Source organism: Panulirus ornatus, chromosome 5 (assembly GCF_036320965.1).
Source record: "Panulirus ornatus isolate Po-2019 chromosome 5, ASM3632096v1, whole genome shotgun sequence".
Classification (NCBI taxonomy): Eukaryota; Metazoa; Arthropoda; class Malacostraca; order Decapoda; family Palinuridae; genus Panulirus; species Panulirus ornatus.
Window position 1 is genome coordinate 38,162,141 of NC_092228.1, and position 20,516 is coordinate 38,182,656.

Sequence of the window (20,516 nt, forward strand, 5' to 3'; positions counted from 1 at the left end):
GACCATCTTTCTTGCTGGCATATGTATACTTGTACAGATGCTTTCCAACATATGTCTGAGTTCCGTTCTGACTGACTGGTCATATCTGGAAATGGACATATGTCAGCATGGCATGTAGAATTTGTTTACCTATACAACATTCTTTTATCCAACTCAGCTTCTATCATGATTATCTCATTTTTCATTAACCAGCTTTATTATATGATTCTGTAGTTTCTTCTTACCTTTTAAGATTCTTTAGTTTATGGTTTGATTCATCCAAACTTTCAATGAACTTTTGGTAGCTCCTTTGTCAGCACTTGCTGCTTCATCTGTGACTCAAACGTTATGCAAGCTATATCTTTTTTTAAGTCTAGTGAACCAACTTTCTTTGAAGTTCTTGATGTAATTCTCTTCTGCTCACTCCTCGTAGTTTCACAAAGACTTCTAGCCTTTGCTCAAATTGTTTGTAAGCTTAGTGGTACACGTTTTTTAATTTGATCTTCAGTCCACAGTATCATCAACTTTTCCATTTCATGGATGGACCTTTTTTTTTTGCTTTGTTGTTATTGTAGACATCTTATTTGCTGAACCTTTCACTGCTTCACATATTTTTTATGTGTCCTTTAAAATTGTGGAGACCATTGAATGAGACAACTGTAGATCATGTACAATCACATAATCTTTTTTCCTCCTTCATATTGGGTGATTACCTTCATTTTCAGTTCCAAATTGAGCATCTTCCTTGGCCTCTTGCCAAATCTATCACATGTGATGGGTTTTTCCTTTTGCTCATCATCTTTAGGGTTTAATACAAAAATTGTTTAATCCAGCCTGAAAATTCGTCAGATTCACTTGAATACATGTGCTTACTGAATGTTAACTGAGAGTGAGAACTGAGATGCTGTGATGTACACAATGCTGGGATTGTCTGACATTCACTGTTGTACACATGCAGCCATTAGCAATGGCAAACATACAACCAAGTGTAATTTTTATATTTATTTTTTAATTTATATTTCTTTTCAGTAATACGTACTGATGGTCATAAGTCGCATTGGTCATAAGTCAGGGAACATATGTATATCTTCCTCTTTTTAAACCAGGTATTTCTGGTCACCAGACCTCTTCAGCACACAACTCCACAAGCTGTTCACCATTTCCATTCACATTACTGAATACCCCCATGCTTTCCATACCCTCAACTGCCACATTACTCACCTTTGCATGTAAATCGCCAGTCACAAATATCCAGTCTCTTGCATCAAAACTACTGACACACTCGCTTAGCTGCTCCCAAAACATTTGCTTCCCTTGATATTTTTTCTCATGGCCAGATGCATTAGCATGAATAATCACTTATATCACGATCCATTTTCATTTTTACCTGCATAAACCTGGAGCTCATTTCTTTACACTTTCACATGCTTTCACAGCTTCTACTTCAGCGGTGGTGGTACCCAAATTCTTTGCGTTTGCTCTCACGCCAACCCCGACTTTACCTCTAATACATTGCCATACCATTCTTCTTTACCCTTAAGCTTTGTTTCATTCAGAGCCAGAACATCCAGTTTCTAATCCTATAACATACTATGTATCTCTCCTTTCTTCTCATCTAGGTTACATCCACATACATTCAGACACCCCAGCCTGAATCTCCAAGAAAGATGAGCTCTCCCTGTTTAGCTAATTTTGAGAATGATTATAAAAAGAACCATCTTATTAAGAAATTCGATTTTCTGGCATTTAAAACATCAAGAAAACTGTAAATGTGTATTGCATTTACAGTGTCCGTAATAGGTAATGCACCATTTACTTCAAATATGCAATTCTTGGTCTGAGACATTGAGTAGAACCAAGTATTGTATTACTGTCTAGGAATCTCACCTTTGATACCAAATAAGGAAATGCAGCTACATACAGCAGTCTATACATGGAATATTCATTCCAGAGTGTGTTAATTTTTCACCATATGCATATAAAGTTCTGAAAGTGAATTGTTCTGGCTGAAGCAAGGATAAAACAAAAGTGTTTTATTGATTATTTTTAATTTAGGTATGTCATTGCTTAGTTTTTTAAATGAAGTTATTTCCTAAACACTTTTGCTGCAGCTGTGGCTTATACACTTTGAAAAATATCTTCTCTCGACTACAGTGGGAGGGGACTATGCTTGATAATATTTTACTGTTCACTTCAGCTGGCTTGTATTCATACTGCCATTAACCCCTTTCACTGAGGCTGGGGTATATACACTCCAGTAATTTTTTTTCTGGTCACTGTGGTTGGGGTAAACACATGATTAATTCTTGAATAATGAGACTAGAACAATTTGCAATATGTTTAACTTTCTTTCGTAATATCAACAATACATTTAGTTATTTATTTCAGGAGAAAATATGAAGAAAGTATACCTCTTCTTGTATAACCTGTGGCAGTTGGTTGGCTTCATATATATTTTGTCTGTAATGGCTATTCGCTACATCAGAGATGGTCCAGGTAAGTTGTTGCAATGTTTCGACTCTAGTTGGTTGTTTAAATCTGTTTAACTCTCTTATGTGTAAGGACTCATGTTCAGTGAGTATCCAAAACTTTTTGTGGAACTGGAACATCAAGTAGCTTACACTGCTACCCATTATTCCCATTTATGAACCTTCCTGTTACCTTACTCCATTGCTGTTCAAATGGAATGGATCTTTTGCATCCATACTCAGTTTACTGTTGCACATCCTCTTTTCAACATTTCCTTTTGACTGAAAAATTTACAGAATGAATGACCATGTAATGTGTGCATGGACCATCAGACAACTCAGGTTTTTATACTTCAGATTCAGTTTTTAGCTTATGTGACCTTGGATTTTGGGTTCCTATTCCTGAAGTGAATGTCTGAAGTTGAGTCATATACCACTATGTAAGAATATTGAGTTCTTAAAGGTTTTTTAATGGGCATGTTCAGTCACAGTTCAGAAGGAAAATCTCTCACAGGCTCTTCCTTGCTTTATATATCATTTTTTCCCATACTTGATCGCTGTTTCATATGTTAGTGAGGTAGTACCAGGAACAGTCGAAGAAAGGCTGCATCCACTCGCATCATTCTCTAGCTATCATGAGAAATGCACCAAAACCACAGCTCCCTATTCACAAACAGGTCCTACATACCTTTCCTTGGTTAGCCCCAGATGCTTCATGTCTGTATCCATACATATATTGAGATGATGAGAGGGTATGTAAAAGCACAGTAATTCATCACAACTTTCTGATCTCTTTTGACGGATCTATAATTCCACTACTTGACACAATGAATATAACTGGTTTTACCATAGCATTTAACCTATCTTGGAAACCTCATTACCTCATAGAAACTGTAAGTCCCGTTTAGCTATTGAAATTTATTATCTTCTGAGTGGTTGCTCTGTTCATAAAAAGGAATAATCCATCCTTCTGTGGGGTACTGCTGTCATATCTGGGATGGTTCTAGATCTACAACCTTACTAGACAGAATTGAGTCTAAAGCGGTCCACCTTATTAGCTCTCCTTCTTCCGTTCCCTATTTTATAAACTGAAGTAGCAGATATGTATGAAAAAAATTATTTATGTATTTATTATACTTAGTCGCTGTCTCACATGTTAGTGAGGTAGCACAAGGAAACGAATGAAAGAATGGCCCAACCCACCCACATACACATGCATATACATAAACGCCCACACACGCAGACACATACATACCTATAGATACACAGACATATACATATATACACATGTACATATTCATACTTGCTGCTTTCATCTACCAACCCGCCACACATGAAACAGCACCCCCATCCCCCCACTCGCGCGCAAGGTAGCACTAGGAAAAGACAACAAAGGCCACATTCATTTACACTCAGTCTCTAGCTGTCATGTATAATGCACCGAAACCCCAGCTCCCTTTCCACATTCAGGCCACACAAAACTTTCCATGGTTTACCCCAGACACTTCACATGCCCTGGTTCAATCCATTAACAGCATGTCAACCCTAGTATACCACATCGTTCCAATTCACTCTATTCCTTGCATGCCTTTCACCCTCCTGTATGTTCACGCCCCAATTGCTCAAAATCATTTTCACTCCGTCCATCCACCTCCAATTTGGTGTCCCACTTCTCCTTGTTCCCTTCACCTCTGACACATATATCCTCTTTGTCAGTCTTTCCTCACTCATTCTCTCCATGTGACCAAACCATTTCAATATACCCTCTTATGCTCTTTCAACCGCACTCTTTTTATTACCACATATCTCTTACCCTTTCATTACTTACTTGATCAAACCACCTTACAATACATAATGTCCTCATACATTTCATTTCCAACACATCCACCCTCCTCTGCACAACCTTATCTATAGCCCATGCCTCGCAACCATAAAACATTGTTGGAACCACTATTCCTTCAAACATACCCATTTTTGCTCCGAGATAACATTCTCGCCTTCCACACATTCTTCAATGCTCCCAAAACATTCGCCTCCTCCCCCAGTTTGTGACTCACTTCCGCTTCCATGGTTCCATCCACTGCTAAGTCCACTCCCAGATATCCAAAACACTTCAATTCCTCCAGTTTTTCCATTCAAACTTACCTCCCAATTAACTTGCCCCTCAACCTTACTGAACCTAATAACCTTGCTCTTATTCACATTTACTCTCAACTTTCTCCTTTCACACACTTTACCAAACTCAGGTCACCAACCTCTGTAGTTTCTCACCTGAATCAGCCACCAGTGCTGTATCTTCAGCAAACAACAAGTGACTCACTTCTTAAGCCCTCTCATCCACAAGAGACTGCATAATTGCCCCTCTCTCCAAAACTCTTGCATTCACTTCCCTAACCACCCCATTCATAAACAATTAAACACCCATGGAGACATCACATCCTTGCTGCAAACCAACATTCAGTGGGAACCAATCACTATCCTCTCTTCATACTCGTACACATGCCTTATATCCTTGATAAAAACTTTTCACTGCTTCTAGCAACTTACCTTCCACACCATATGCTTTAAAACCTTCCACAAAGCATCTCTTATCAACCCTATCATATGCCTTCTCCAGATCCATAAATGCTGCATACAAATCCATCTGTTTTTAAAGTATTTCTCGCATACATTCTTCAAAGCAAACACCTGATGCACATATCCTCTATGTTTATTGTTTTTTCATACAATTTGCCATTTCCCGCATTAGCGAGGTAGCATTAAGAACAGAGGACTGAGCCTTTGAGGGAATATCCTCACTTGGCCCCCTCTTCTGTTTCTTCTTTAGGAAAACTAAAAACGAGAGGGAAGGATTTCCAGCCCACCTCCCTTCCCTTTTAGTCGCCTTCTACGACACGCAGGGAATATGTGGGAAATATTCTTTCTCCCCTATCCCCAGGGATAACAACAATATCTCCCTCAAAAGTACTAAATTGAACCAGAAAATACATAAGTGGAAAAGTGGACCAGAAAATTAATTAAAGTTGTACTATAACAACTACAGTAAAAATTAACCAGGAAATACATATATGCTAAAGTGGACCAGGAAATAAATTATCATCCTCTCAACTGCAGTATAAGTTATGTTTGAAGGGTGAAATTACAAACTTTACATTTCTAAAGTTGGCTTCTAAAATGTGGACCACCATTGTAGCAATGACAAGCTCCTCATGCCATCCTCTAGTGCTCTACACCCATTTTACTCCACCTACTACTCATACATAGTACTATCGCCTGTATTAGTGAATATATATACAAAGTAAGTGGCATTTGGTAGGCAGCCACCAACGAAGGAAGTAAATTACTGGTATTACTCTTCTGGGAATTGGGAGGGTTAGTGACAGCTGCATAGTGAGTCAGCACTTTAGTGGATGTTAAGTTACATACCTTTGATCTGGGTAGATGTCTTTTCTTTCTGCCTCACCCACACATGGACTGCTGGCATTCTATCCACAAACATACATCTACTTGTCACATATAACACTTAACTCATACAATTAATTTTGATTTTTCTAAGGCGAGCACCATGCACTAGCCCTGCTTTTGCCTAATGGTAAGAGCAATGAATAGTAGTAGTAGGCAAGAACATTAGACAGGATCATTAGGTAGGAGTAGTAGGTCGGAGCATTGACTGGGAGCACTAGGTAGTAATAGTAGTAGTAAGTTGGATTGTTTGGCAGGAACATTAATAAGGCACTTTATGTAGAAGTTGGTGGGTGCATTAGGTAGGAGCCTCTGAAAACACTGTGGGAAAGTTGCCCTCTGCCTGTGGCCTGTTAAGGGTGAGGCACTAAAGGCTTTATGTGTATGTGTATATATGTGTGTGTGTGTGAGTACATATGTGAGTAGGAGAGATGGCAAGTGGGAATACTTTGATTACACATTAATTCACTGGCATGTAAAAGAAATTTTCAGTGTAAATATGCTGAGAATGGGAGTTTGTTGAATTTCTGATCACTATCTTGTGGAGGCAAGGTTGATTTGTAGAGGTTTTCAAGTAAAAGGAGACAGTGTTGGGAAGAAGGTGGTGGTAGGTGAATTTGGTAGAGACTTGTGTGAAGGGAATGAGTACCAGGAGAGATTGAATTTAGAATGGCAAAAGGTGCTAGTATCTGAAGCAAGGGGAGTGGGTGAGGAATGGGAAGTATTTAGGAAAGCAGTGCTTGCATATGCAATGCAGTAGATGGGAGATATGCAGATAAGGATGGGTAGTGAGTGTTGAGATGAAAAAATAAAGTTGCTAGTGAAAGAGAAAAGATAGGTGTTTGGGCACTACTTACAATGAAGGGGTGCAAATGAGAGTTGAGGTGAGAGTATCAGTAAACTTTAGGGAGAATAAAAAGTTTTGAAAGGAGGTAGATAATGTGTAAAAGACAAGGACAGTTGAGAACATCAGTGAAGGGTGCAAAAGGGCAAGTGATAATAGGTAGTGATGAAGTGAGGATGAGATGGAGTGAGTGCATTGAAGGACTGTTAAATGTGTTTGATGATAGAGTGGCAGATGTATTATCATAATCTGCATTGATATGCATAGTTCCTTTCTGCATCTTTTGATTTCAGTTACTGTTGTTAGTTTCATGTTTCTTCAGATGCCTTAGAATTTTTTTACGTAAATTGATAACAGTACTGTTATTATTGGCAGAATCCATGGAAGGGACATATGAATCAGTTGGATGGATGATGCATCTTTGCTTCATGACACAGTTCCTGGAAGTTCTACATCCATTAGTTGGATATACCAGTGGATCAGTGTTTGAAGCTGTAATACAGGTAGACTTTTGATTTTTTTTTTTCTAAGCATAAATACCATTGCATTTTCTGTAAAATACTGGAATGCCACAGTTTCTCATGTTGTATGACCTTTCTTATTTTTTGATGTATATGGTGTCTTGATTTCTTATTTGAAGAGATGACAGAATTTAAGTACTTGGGAGCTATCTTGGATAAGTTTGGTGTTATGAAATGAGAGATAAGGGAGAGAGTAGTACAATAGGTCCATTAATAGAATGATAAAGGGTAGAGATGTAAGTATGGAAGTGAAGAATGGATTAAGGGACAGCATAGTCCTCCTGACCCTGACCTACATGTATGCAGCCAAAACATGGACGTGGGATGAGTCGCAGGGTTCAAGAATCCTGGCTGTGGAAATAAGTTATTCAAGAGGAGTATGCAGTTTGACTATATGGAAAGCAGAAAGTAATGAAGTGGTGTATGAGAAGTTCGAGAAGGCAGGAAATGAATTGTGGAGTGGTAATTACGTGGGTGAAATGTTACACTATGTGATGGTTTGGGCATGTGGAAAGAATGCAAGGGGAGTGTATGATAATATGATTTAAGGATTTGTGTGAAAGGAAAACCACCTGTGACATAGGGAAATGGAGTTGAGGAGCATTGGACTGAGAGAAATGATGGAAGAATGCTTGGAATAGTGTATGCAAAGGAGGTATGTAAGGACAGTGATAAGTAGACTCTTTTGCTGCGACCATCCCCTTGATGGAAGTTCCCAAAGGGAATGGGCAGCAGAGATATAGATTGATAGAGTGGGTGAAATGCAATACTTTCAGGTTGTGTAGGCATGTGGAAAGAATGTAAGATGGAGAGTGTACAAGGAGAGTGTATGATGGTATGATTAAAGAGGGTTGTGGGCATGTGGAAAGAATGTAAGATGGGGAGTGTACAAGGAGAGTGTATGATGGTATGATTAAAGAGGGTTGTTTGAGAGAAAGACCACTTGTGGCATGGGGAAATAGAGTGGAAGAGTACTATAGGGAGAAAAATGGGGAGAGAATTCATTGTATGGTATATGTGAGGGATGCATGTAAGGATGGGATAAGTGGAGAACCTTTTGCTGTGGCTACTTCCTTGATGGGAGTTCCCAGAGGCAGTGGGTGGCAAAAGTTATAGATAGATAGATATATATTTTTTTTATGTTGAAAGTTCCAGTCATGAACAAAAGTTCATATAAAGGCCAGGCTCCAATTGAAATACAGAGACTTTAGAAACAAAAAGAAAAACCAAAGTAATACCTGTAGAAAGGGAAAGTGAACCAACATTATAGTATAAGGCAAAGGGGGTCAAGTTTGGAAGTACACCTGAGACAGTTTATAAGTTGGACTGCTTTTGACTCAACTCGAGTAAGTATACAGAGCTAGAACAATCCCAAACATGAGAGCAGTACTCCATACAAGGACAAATCAATCTCTTGTATAAACGGAGCAACTTTAAGAAGAGAAGTTTCAACATTTAAACAGGACACCTAGTTTCTTAGAGGCTGACTTGGCTATTCCTGTCATGTAGGATTTTCAAGAAAGAGTGGATATTACATTAATACCTGAGTATGTTCAATGAGTCAAGAGGTGGAATTACGGAACTGTCAAAGGAGAGACGAGAGTTGAGGAATTTTAGACAGAGAGGGGTAGAAATTGAGTCTTGGAGGCATTGAACTTAACAAGATTTTGTGTACCACACTGAGAATCCTGTCCAAGTCTGAGTTTATTGAGAAATCTTTGTCAAGACGAGATGCAGATTGAACGAAGGAAGATAGAGCAGAATTGAAGGATGTGGATGAATGCAGTGTTGAGTCATCAGCTTATGAGTGCATTGGATTATTTGTGGAGAGGGAATCGTTGAAAAAAAAGGAGAAAAAGTGTAGGAAACAGGACAGAACTTAGAGGGGCACGCTGTCGAAGGAGAAAAGGGGGAAGCTGATCCATCAACAACCACAGAGATAGATTGGCTGGTGAGGAGGAAGTTAGATATGAAGTAAAGAAGGAAGCCAAAAAAAGGGGAGCTTAGAGGTGAGACCCTGATGTCACACCCTGTCAAAAGCCTTAGGTATGTCAAGGGTATCTTACACACGACTCCCCAGGATCTTTCAGGGATGATGACTTGACATTAGTAAGATAGGAAAGAATATCACCAGTGGATATCACCTTACAGAGCCATACTGGTGATCAGAGAGAAGACTGTGATTTTCAAGGTATTCAAGGATATGGGAGTTGAAGAGGGATTCAAAGACTTTGGAAATGGTAGATGTCAAAGCAATAGGACGATTGGTAAAAGGATCACCCTTCTTAGGGATGGGTTCAAGTTCAGAGGCACTCTTTCAGTACATGGGGATGGATGCCATCAGGACCATTAACTTTGCTTACATCCAGAGAAAGAAGAGCTTTTTGGACAGTCCAAAATGAGACAACAGGAGGAGGCATAGGATTAGTAAGAGGAGCATCAGGGGATGAAGGAATGTTAGAGCCATCCAAGGTGGAGTTAGAGGAGAAATGGAAACCAAAGAGAGCTGCTATGTCATAGGGAGAGACAGCTATAGTACTATCAGAAGGAAAAAAGTGAAGGAAAGTTAGAGCAGCACAAGTTGTTAGAGATGCCCTTAGCTAAAGACCAGAAAGACCTATCAGAGGATGACGAGGAGAGGTTATCGTACTTCCTGTGAATAAAGGAATGCTATCTATGAATTTGCAACAATTATTAGAGTAACTATTTATATGCTATGGGCAAACATAGGTTAAGAAAGTGCCCAAATTGTGGACACTTCCATATACGAGGGTATTCATGTATCTGCAAATTTCTAATGAAATTTTGCATTTAGAAATCAGAAAATCCATAAACTCATTGCTCATGCTTAAGTATTAAGAGAGATAATTGTAAAGAAAATAAAAGCAAAAGTGTGCTATCCACACTCCCCTCTATCGTTTTTCTTTAGTACCTAAACCTTGTGAAAAACTGATCCACAAAAACAAAATATCCCACTCTCATCTTTGCAGTGTGACTTCAGACCCAACCACTCCACCACCACCCTACACATTTTCCTCATGCAACACATCCTAGATGTCTTCAACGAGCCAAAGTCACCTGTGCTGAACAATACCAATGGCAGTAGACATCAACAAAGCATATGACATTGTATCCCGACATATCCTCACACAAAAGATAATTAACATCTTCCTACACAACAAAAACAAAAAGTTGTTGGCCAGTTACATAGCTGATTGTCATGCCAGAGTCACTCACAGTGGCTTGACTTTTAAAACCAAGGAGCAGTTCTTACTCCAACCCCCTTCATTGTCTTCCTGCATGACCTCTCATTACATCCAGTAAACGACATTTTGAAGGTTCTCCCATATGCAGACGACCTCACAGTCACATCACAATATTCTAATGCCACCATGTAATGTTTGAGTGTGTGTTTATGATTACCATATAATGTTTGAGTGTGCATGATTATCAGATAATGTTTGAGTGTGAGTGTGCATGATTACCATATAATTGCCACAGTACTTACTTTTGTGTTGAAATCCTTCTTCTAATACCTTGTCTCTTATATCAACACTGCTGATGCACTCGCTGAGCTGCTCCCAAAACACTTGCCTCTCATGATCTTTCTTCTCATGGCCAGGCACATAAGCACTAATAATCAACCATCTTTTGCCATCCATCCACTTTCAGTTTTTTTTTTTTTTTTCTTTTTTTTTTTTATACTTTGTCGCTGTCTCCCGCGTTTGCGAGGTAGCGCAAGGAAACAGACGAAAGAAATGGCCCAACCCCCCCCCCCCATACACATGTACATACACACGTCCACACACGCAAATATACATACCTACACAGCTTTCCATGGTTTACCCCAGATGCTTCACATGCCTTGATTCAATCCACTGACAGCACGTCAACCCCTGTATACCACATCGCTCCAATTCACTCTATTCCTTGCCCTCCTTTCACCCTCCTGCATGTTCAGGCCCCGATCACACAAAATCCTTTTCACTCCATCTTTCCACCTCCAATTTGGTCTCCCTCTTCTCCTCGTTCCCTCCACCTCCGACACATATATCCTCTTGGTCAATCTTTCCTCACTCATTCTCTCCATGTGCCCAAACCATTTCAAAACACCCTCTTCTGCTCTCTCAACCACGCTCTTTTTATTTCCACACATCTCTCTTACCCTTACGTTACTTACTCGATCAAACCACCTCACACCACACATTGTCCTCAAACATCTCATTTCCAGCACATCCATCCTCCTGCGCACAACTCTATCCATAGCCCACGCCTCGCAACCATACAACATTGTTGGAACCACTACTCCTTCAAACATACCCATTTTTGCTTTCCGAGATAATGTTCTCGACTTCCACACATTTTTCAAGGCTCCCAAAATTTTCGCCCCCTCCCCCACCCTATGATCCACTTCCGCTTCCATGGTTCCATCCGCTGACAGATCCACTCCCAGATATCTAAAACACTTCACTTCCTCCAGTTTTTCTCCATTCAAACTCACCTCCCAATTGACTTGACCCTCAACCCTACTGTACCTAATAACCTTGCTCTTATTCACATTTACTCTTAACTTTCTTCTTCCACACACTTTACCAAACTCAGTCACCAGCTTCTGCAGTTTCTCACATGAATCAGCCACCAGCGCTGTATCATCAGCGAACAACAACTGACTCACTTCCCAAGCTCTCTCATCCCCAACAGACTTCATACTTGCCCCTCTTTCCAGGACTCTTGCATTTACCTCCCTAACAACCCCATCCATAAACAAATTAAACAACCATGGAGACATCACACACCCCTGCCGCAAACCTAAATTCACTGAGAACCAATCACTTTCCTCTCTTCCTACACGTACACATGCCTTACATCCTCGATGTAATATAGAATTTACTTCCTTACACTCTTATGATGCACTCCCATAACTCCTGCTTTAGGAGTAGTGCTACTCTTACTCCTTCCTTGACCCTTGTTCACTGACCAACCCTTGACTTTTCTGTTAAGACATTTCCAAACCATTCTTCCACTTTACTATTTAGCTTTGTTTTACTTAGAGCCAGAACATCCAGGTTTCTTTCCTCAAAGGTACCACCTATCTCTCATCTCTTTTCATCTTGGGTTACATTCACACACATTAAGACACCCATATCTGAGCCTTTGAGGAGGATAAGCACTCCCTTCCTAGCTCCTTCTTCTGTTTCCTCTTTTAGAAATTGAAATACAAGAAGGAGGTGTTTCAAGCCCTTTGTTCCTGCACCTTTATTTGCCTTCTACGACACACAGGGAATACATAGGTGGAATACTTTCTCCCCTACCATTTGTTGGTCAGGATTTTTTCCATCCCTATCTCCCTTGTCTATATACTCCTTACTCAAAATGATATTTCACATTCATCATTCTATTACCCTAGTTCAACTTACCACTATTGACATCATTCTATTTACTCTAGTTCAACTTACCACTATTGAAAATAAAAATGAATATTTATGCTTTGTAGTTTTCATGGTAGTTACTTATAGTAAAAATTTTAAACCTTGCCAGAACTGAGCTAGCATATTTATGGTACAGTTCACTGCTCAGTTGCACTGTTTAAGACATCATCAGGGTAACAGCCCACCAAAATGTCTCACTTGCATGCTGTCTGTGCTTCTGCACTGGAGTGAGTGATATCATATAACCTCCATTGGCAATATTGCTTTGAGACTTTCTTAAAACTGTAGATCATGAATGGAAAATGACTGGCAAGTTCTCCATGGGCACTCCCACTATAAAAGCTTGTCGCACTATTAATTTGGAAATAGAATTAGACGAGGTGAAATTGTACAAACATGGGAAGTGAAATGATGCAAACATGGGAAGCATTTAGTGGACATTGACCACATGCTTGGGCTATATATCTTCATTATGAGGACAGTTATTGCTAACACTCCCAAAATAGTTATTTATTAATTTATTTAGTTATGACTAGTATTTATATTTATTTATTGATTTATTTATAATACTTTGTCGCTGTCTCCAGCGTTAGCGAGGTAGCGCAAGGAAACAGACGAAAGAATGGCCCAACCCATCCACATACACATGTATGTACATGCACATCCACACATACATACCTACACATTTCAACGTATACATATATATACATACACAGACATATACATATATACACATGTACAAAATTCATACTTGCTGCCTTTATTCATTCTCCTCCCCACCCCGCCACATATGAAATGACAACACACACACCGCATGTGTGCAAGGTAGCACTAGAAAAAGACAACAAAGGCCACATTCGCTCACACTCAGTCTAGCTGTCATGTATAATGCACTGAAACCACAGCTCCCTTTCCGTATCCAGGCCCCACAAAACTTTCCATGATTTACCCCAGATGCTTCACATGCCCTGGTTCAATCCATTGACAGCACATCGACCCCGGTATAACACATCGTTCCAATTCACTCTATTCCTAGCATGCCTTTCACCCTCCTGCATCTTCAGGCCCCGATCGCTCAAAATCTTTTTCACTCTATCCTTCCACCTCCAATTTGGTCTCCCACTTCTCCTCTTTGTCAATCTTTCCTTACTCATTCTCTCCATGTGACCAAACCATTTCAAACCAACCTCTTCTGCTCTCTCAACCGCACTCTTTTTATAATCACACATCTCTCTTACCCTTTCATGACTTACTTGATCAAACCACCTCACACCACATATTGTCCTCAAACATCTCATTTCCCACACATCCACCTTTCTCCACACAACCCTATCAATAGCCCACGGATCGCAACCATATATCATTGTTGGAACCACTATTCCTCCAAACATACCCATTTTTGCCTTCCGAGATAATGTTCTCGACTTCCACACATTCTTCAACGCTCCCAGAACTTTCACCCCCTCCCCCACCCTGTGACTCACTTCCGCTTCCATGGCTCCATCCACTGCCAAATCCACTCCCAGGTATCTGAAACACTTCACTTCCTCCAGTTTTTCTCCATTCAAACTTATCTCCCAAATGATTTGACCCTCAACCCTACTGTGCCGAATAACCTTGCTCTTATTCACATTTACTCTCAGCTTTCTTCTTTCACACACTTTACCAAACTCAGTCACCAGCTTCTGCAGTTTCTCACCCGAATCAGCCACCAGCGCTGTATCATCAGCGAACAACAACGGACTCACTTCCCAAGCCCTCTCATCCACAACAGACTGCATACTTGCCCCTCTCTCCGAAACTCTTCTATTCACCTCCCTAACAACCCCATCCATAAACAAATTAAACAGCCATGGAGACATCACGCATGCCTGCCATAAACCGACATTCACTGAGAACCAATCACTTTCCTCTCTTCCTGCTCGTACACATGCCTTACATCCTCGATAAAAACTTTTCACTGCTTCAAGCAACTTGCCTCCCACACCATATATTCTTAATACCTTCCACAGAGCATCTCTATCAACTCTATCATATGCTTTCTCCAGATCCATAAAGCTACATACAAATCCATTTGTTTTTCTAAGTATTTCTCACACATTCTTCAAAGGAAACACCTGATCCACACATCCTCTACCACTTCTGAAACCACACTGCTCTTCCCTAATCTGATGCTCTGTACATGCCTTCACCTTCTCAGTCAATACCCTCCCATATAATTTCCCAGCAATACTCAACAAACATGTACCTGTGTAATTTGAGCACTCTTTTTTATCCTCTTTGCCTTTGTACAATGGCACTATGCATGCATTCCGCCAATCCTCAGGCACTTCACCATGAGGCATACATACATTGAATTCCTTACCAACCAGTCAACAGCACAGTCACCCCCTCTTGTAATAAATTCCACTGCAATACCTTCCAAACCCGCTGCCTTGCCGGCATTAATCTTCCACAAAGCTTTCACTACCTCTTTTCTGTTTACCAAATCATTCTCCCTAACCCTCTCATTTTGCAAACCACCTTGACCAGAACACCCTATATCTGCCACTCTGTCATCTTTCACATCCAACAACTTTCAAAATACTCACTCCATCTTCTCACATCACCACTACTTGTTATTACCTCCCCATTAGCCCCCTTCACTGATTACTGAGCATTGCCTCCCAAGAATGCAGCTTCATAACATGACTCATATTGGAGAAATGCTTTATTTATGCTTTTCAGTTTGCAATCAGGTTTTCAGAAGTGCAGCTCAAACATATAGTACAAGTTGTAAATGTGATATTGTATTATTCTGATCATTCCTTCATACTTTTCTTCTAGAACTTAATGTTACAAATATTCTGTTTAGTGAAATTTTGCATGAATGCATATTTATTATTAAGTGATAGATGCTTTCTAACATTTCAGATTGGTGGACGAGGTATAATTTTCTTTTGCTTGATCAAAGGAGAGGAGAGGATGCAGACAAAACCAGTCATCTTCTATCTTTTCCTTGTGTGGTCAATGATAGAAGTAGTAAGGTAGGCTTTGTGTTGTACAGTATTTCAGAGGCTGTTGTCAAAGATGTTGTAGGTCATATGCACTGGAAGCATTTTATTTATGAAGATGGGGGTGAGTGAAACAAACCTAACATCTCACCGTAGTGTGCAGAGTGCATATTGATAAAGCATTATTGTTTGTTTGCAAAACTTACCCTTTTTACAATGTACACATTCTTTTCTCTTTTTCTCACATATGCTATTTCCCACGTTAGTGAGGTAGTGAAGAAGAAATGGTCTCATTCAATTGCATCCACCCTCTAACTGCAATGTACTGTGCATTAAAATTAGAGCCCCCTAATGCAACCAGGCCCCACAGACCTTTCCTTGGTTCACCTTGACCACTCTACATACCCTGGTTAAGCCCATCAACAGCACATCTTTCCATGTATACCATATCGCTCCAATATGTTCTGTTTCTTGCACACCTCATGCTCCTCTTCATGTTCAAGCTCAGACCCTTCAAAAGCATTTTCCATTTCATCCTTCCACCTCCTTCTTGGTTTCTCCCTTTCCTTGTTCCCTTCACTTCTGACATATTTACTGTCTTGGTCATCCTTTCCTCACTCACCCTTTCCATACATCCAAACGATTTCAGCACATCCTATTCACCTGTTTCATACGTACTCCTCAACTACCACTCCTCTCTATTGCCCTATCATTTCTTTTACGATCAATCCTTCTTACAACATACATTGTCCTCAGATATGTAATTTCTAACACATTGTCTTAGTCCCACAACTCACATCTATACAGTACTGATGGGACTACTATACCACTAAACATACTCTTTTTTTGCCCTTAAAGAAAGTTATCTCACTTTCCACATGTTCCTCATTGCTCCCAAGATGTTTGCTGTCTTAACCACCCTGTGGCTTACTTCAACTCTCATAATTCTGTTCACTGCCATATCCATATGCAGGTTTCTAAAACACTTCCGTTTCCTCCAAGTTCTCTTCAAACTCACACTCCAAATAACCTGTCTCCTTTCACTCCTAAACTTAATAACCTTGCTTTTATTCACATTTACTCTCAACTTTTTCCTTTCACAACTCTGCCAAACTCAGGCACCATTATTGGTTTATGTTCATGCCTTTCCTTACCTTTCTGCCCCAGGAGACTCTTTTATTATCTCACGGGATCCCACAGGTGCTTTTCCTACCTTCAGCCTCATAATCACCCTTTTTACCTCTGTTCTTGCTATAGTCCCCTACACATGAATCCTTTTCCTTTCATCTTCCATACCCATGCATTTAACAACTGCCACACCTTTTCCTACACTCATTGGTTCTTCAAACAGTTATATCCAACTACTATGAGCAAATAGCTTTCAGACAGTTGTATCCAACTACTAGGAGTAAATGGGTCATTAAATCACACAGCCCTGCTTCACACCCGCATGTATATGGATTTTTTTTTCTCATCTCTATACGTATTCTTATACATACATTTGCTTCTCTGTAGAAGGCTTTCATGCTATCCAGTAGTTGTCTCCCCTACCCCATATCTCCTTAACACATCTCATAAAGCATTTCACTCAGTTTTGTCTTACATTTTCATAAAAGTTGCATACAAAACCTTTCGCTAGATACTTTTCTGCAATCTTTCACCACAAAAATGTGATCCACAGACCTCCTGCCTTTCCTAAAACTCCCTTGCTCCTCACTTGTTCTGCATTCAGTCACTTCCATAAAGTCACTTCCATAACTCTCTTAATCAAAACTGTTGCATACACTTTTCCTGGTATACTTGGACTTATTCCCCCATAATTTCTACACACATCCTTAGCACCTTATCCTTTGAATAAAGGAACAGTAAGAGCTTTCACTGAATCCTCAAGTACAGCCTTCTATTCTATGCTAATTTACATATCAAATTCATCCATTTTATCACACTTTCTCCTCCAAACTTCAACATTTCAACTGCAATCTCGTCCCTTCCAGGTGCTTTTCCAACTTTCAGCTCCATTTGTCTCCATTCTCCCGCATTCACCAGTGCTTCAAAATACTCTATCTATCTTTCTTTCACTTCCTTCTTATTCAGCAACTCCCCTTCCTTACGTCTCACATTTACATTCTTACGTCCACCTCTTTCCTTTTTCACCTACAATTTCTTATTGTCCTTCAACTTTTCTATCAATTTTTTTCCAAAAAATTTTTCTGATCTTCCCTTGCTTTCCTATATGAGCTTCTTAACATTCAACTTACACATTTTTTTCTTCCTTCCTCCTTTGCCGAACTTCCACTGGTACATCCCTTTCGAGCAATCTACCATGTTCCTTTTTCTTCTTTCCACTGTAATTTTCATCTAATCTGCCCTGCATGCATTTCCCCATTTATTTTTATATCTCGCAACCGTCTATTCAACTACTAGGAGTGAATGGGTCGGTTATCTCTTATGGTGGTATGTGATTGGCCAAAGGCAGGCAAAAAATGTGTGTGCCAATACCTGTTTGGAACAGTAGCAATGGGTAGGGAAGCCAGCGTTTCCCCACCAGAGATATGCAGAGTTACAAATGTTTTAAGTTTCCTAGAATATGTCCAACAGGATTTCTCTCCTGCTTGGAGGACACCATCGTTAAAAGTCTTTTGTTTTCAAACATACATATTTTGATAGTGAACTTGAAATCTTTTGTTCTGTTATGACCTTATCATATCCAATTTTTGTTCTGTTTTGTATAGAAGCAAATTTGACAGCATTTATGACTTTTCAGGTACCCTTATTACATGTTGCGAGTGTATGACGTACAACTAGGTTTCCTCACATGGCTTCGTTACACAATATGGATCCCACTCTATCCACTTGGTTTCATTTGTGAAGGTGTTGTTATTCTTCGGTAAGTTATAATTAATTCTTAATGTTAGATTCCAGTAGGCTGATACATTCAGCTATTGGTCTTGTTTACTGAAATTACTTTTATCATGTGATTCTTCATTCTAAGGATATTCATCTGGGCGTTTCTGAGGTTATTGGCAAATATGCCAGAAGGCTCCTCTTGAAATTCCTTGAAAAAATAAAGCAAAGAATAAATCCTTATGATGTTATTTGTTGTGTAAATAAAGTAGAAAAACTTGTGGTGGGATTGACAGAAAAGTTACAGGGTAATAAAAGACAAAAGAAACCTGGCAACACATGCTCTGATGCTTCATGGTTTTTTCTTACTCTATCTCAAGATAAGTAAAGTGTACTGTATTTTAGAACAAATATTTGGCAGTGTAGGGAATAGTCTGCTTGTGAGCATATTTTATATGCTTTTTGTGCTTCAAAAGGAGGCAGTTACATGGAGAACTTGTCTAAAAGATTTTATCCATCTGTATTTCCACACAGTATTGTTCACTTAAGACATTTGCAAAGTACTGTGCAAGTATTTTTTTTTCTATTATTATACGTTGTTGCTGTCTCCCACGTTAGCAAGGTAGCACAAGGAAGCAGATGAAAGAATGGCCCAACCCACCCACATACACATGTATATATACATACACTTCCACACACGTATATATACATACATATGCATTTCAGTGTAAACATACATATACATCTTTCTTTCTTTCAAACTATTCGCCATTTCCCGCATTAGCGAGGTAGCGTTAAGAACAGAGGACTGGGCCTTTGAGGGAATACCCTCACCTGGCCCAATTCTCCGTTCATTCTTTTGGAAAATTAAAAAAAAAACGAGAGGGGAGGATTTCCAGCCCCCCGCTCCCTCCCCTTTTAGTCGCCTTCTACGACACGCAGGGAATATGTGGGAAGTATTCTTTCTCCCCTATCCCCAGGGATAAATAAAAGGGTAAAATACAAGTGTGGCACTGAGAAGACTTTGACTGAGAGAGTTGAAGAGGGTGTACTGAAATGGTTTGGACATTTGGAAAGAATGAGAGATGAGAGGTTGATAAAGAGGATATATGTGTCAACAGGGGAGGGGACAAGGAGAAGGGGAAGACCAAACCAGAGGTGAAAGAATAAAGAGAAAAAGAATTTGAGTGCTTGGAGCCTGAACATGCAGGAGGGTGAATGGGGTGCATGAGCCAGAGCGATATGATATACAGCGGTTGAAGTGCTGTCAATGGAAAAAAACATGGTATATGAAGCAGAATGGGGGAAATCAAAGTCTGTGGGGCTTGATTGTGGATAGGGGGCTGTTGTATTGAAGTATTATACTTGACAGCTCGAGAATGGATGAAAGCAAATGAGGCCTTTTCTCTGTTTTGGTCATGCTACATCATTAATGCAGGAAACAGCAAAAAAAATCTCTTAAGTATACATGGTAAGTTGTATGGGAGGGAGGTGACTGTAAGGGTGGTGGCATGCATATATTTTGGGTAGAAGCAATGTGGCTTTTAAAGTGGTCGATGTGTGGACCAAGTGTCTCCTTTAAACAATTTGAGTTAGAAATACCTGAAAAAAAGAGAGGCAGTTGAATGTGGCATATATGTATTTGAAGAAATTGTATGATAGCAGTATAGGATGCCTCATGGAATGTGCAACAAATATATTGTGAGAAATGAAAGTTATTAGATGCAGTGTACAATTAGGAAAGGAGTATGGTGAGTCATCTGCATTAAGGGTGTATGATGCTACCATGATTGTTTAATCTGTTCATAGATGAGGTAGTGGGGGATGTAAATACAAGGGTCTTGGAGAATGGGGTAGGTCTAATGGATACTGGAGGTGAGGGACCTGAGAAGTATGGGGAAGTAAGACAGCTGCTGTTTGCAGATGACATGGCTATGGTGGCAGACTTCAGTGAGAAATCACAGAAGGTGGTGTCA

General features: G+C 39.8%; 1 protein-coding gene across 1 annotated transcript in view; it reads left to right on the forward strand.

The window, feature by feature from the left end:
• Window positions 1-20,516, forward strand: part of Hacd2 (3-hydroxyacyl-CoA dehydratase 2) — a 64,758-nt gene that overhangs the window by 24,193 nt on the left and 20,049 nt on the right. The window contains exons 5-8 of the mRNA XM_071661920.1: window positions 2,368-2,475; window positions 7,129-7,256; window positions 15,617-15,729; window positions 18,461-18,583. Coding sequence (XP_071518021.1) covers window positions 2,368-2,475; window positions 7,129-7,256; window positions 15,617-15,729; window positions 18,461-18,583 — 472 coding nt within the window. The remainder of the gene's footprint in view (window positions 1-2,367; window positions 2,476-7,128; window positions 7,257-15,616; window positions 15,730-18,460; window positions 18,584-20,516) is intronic.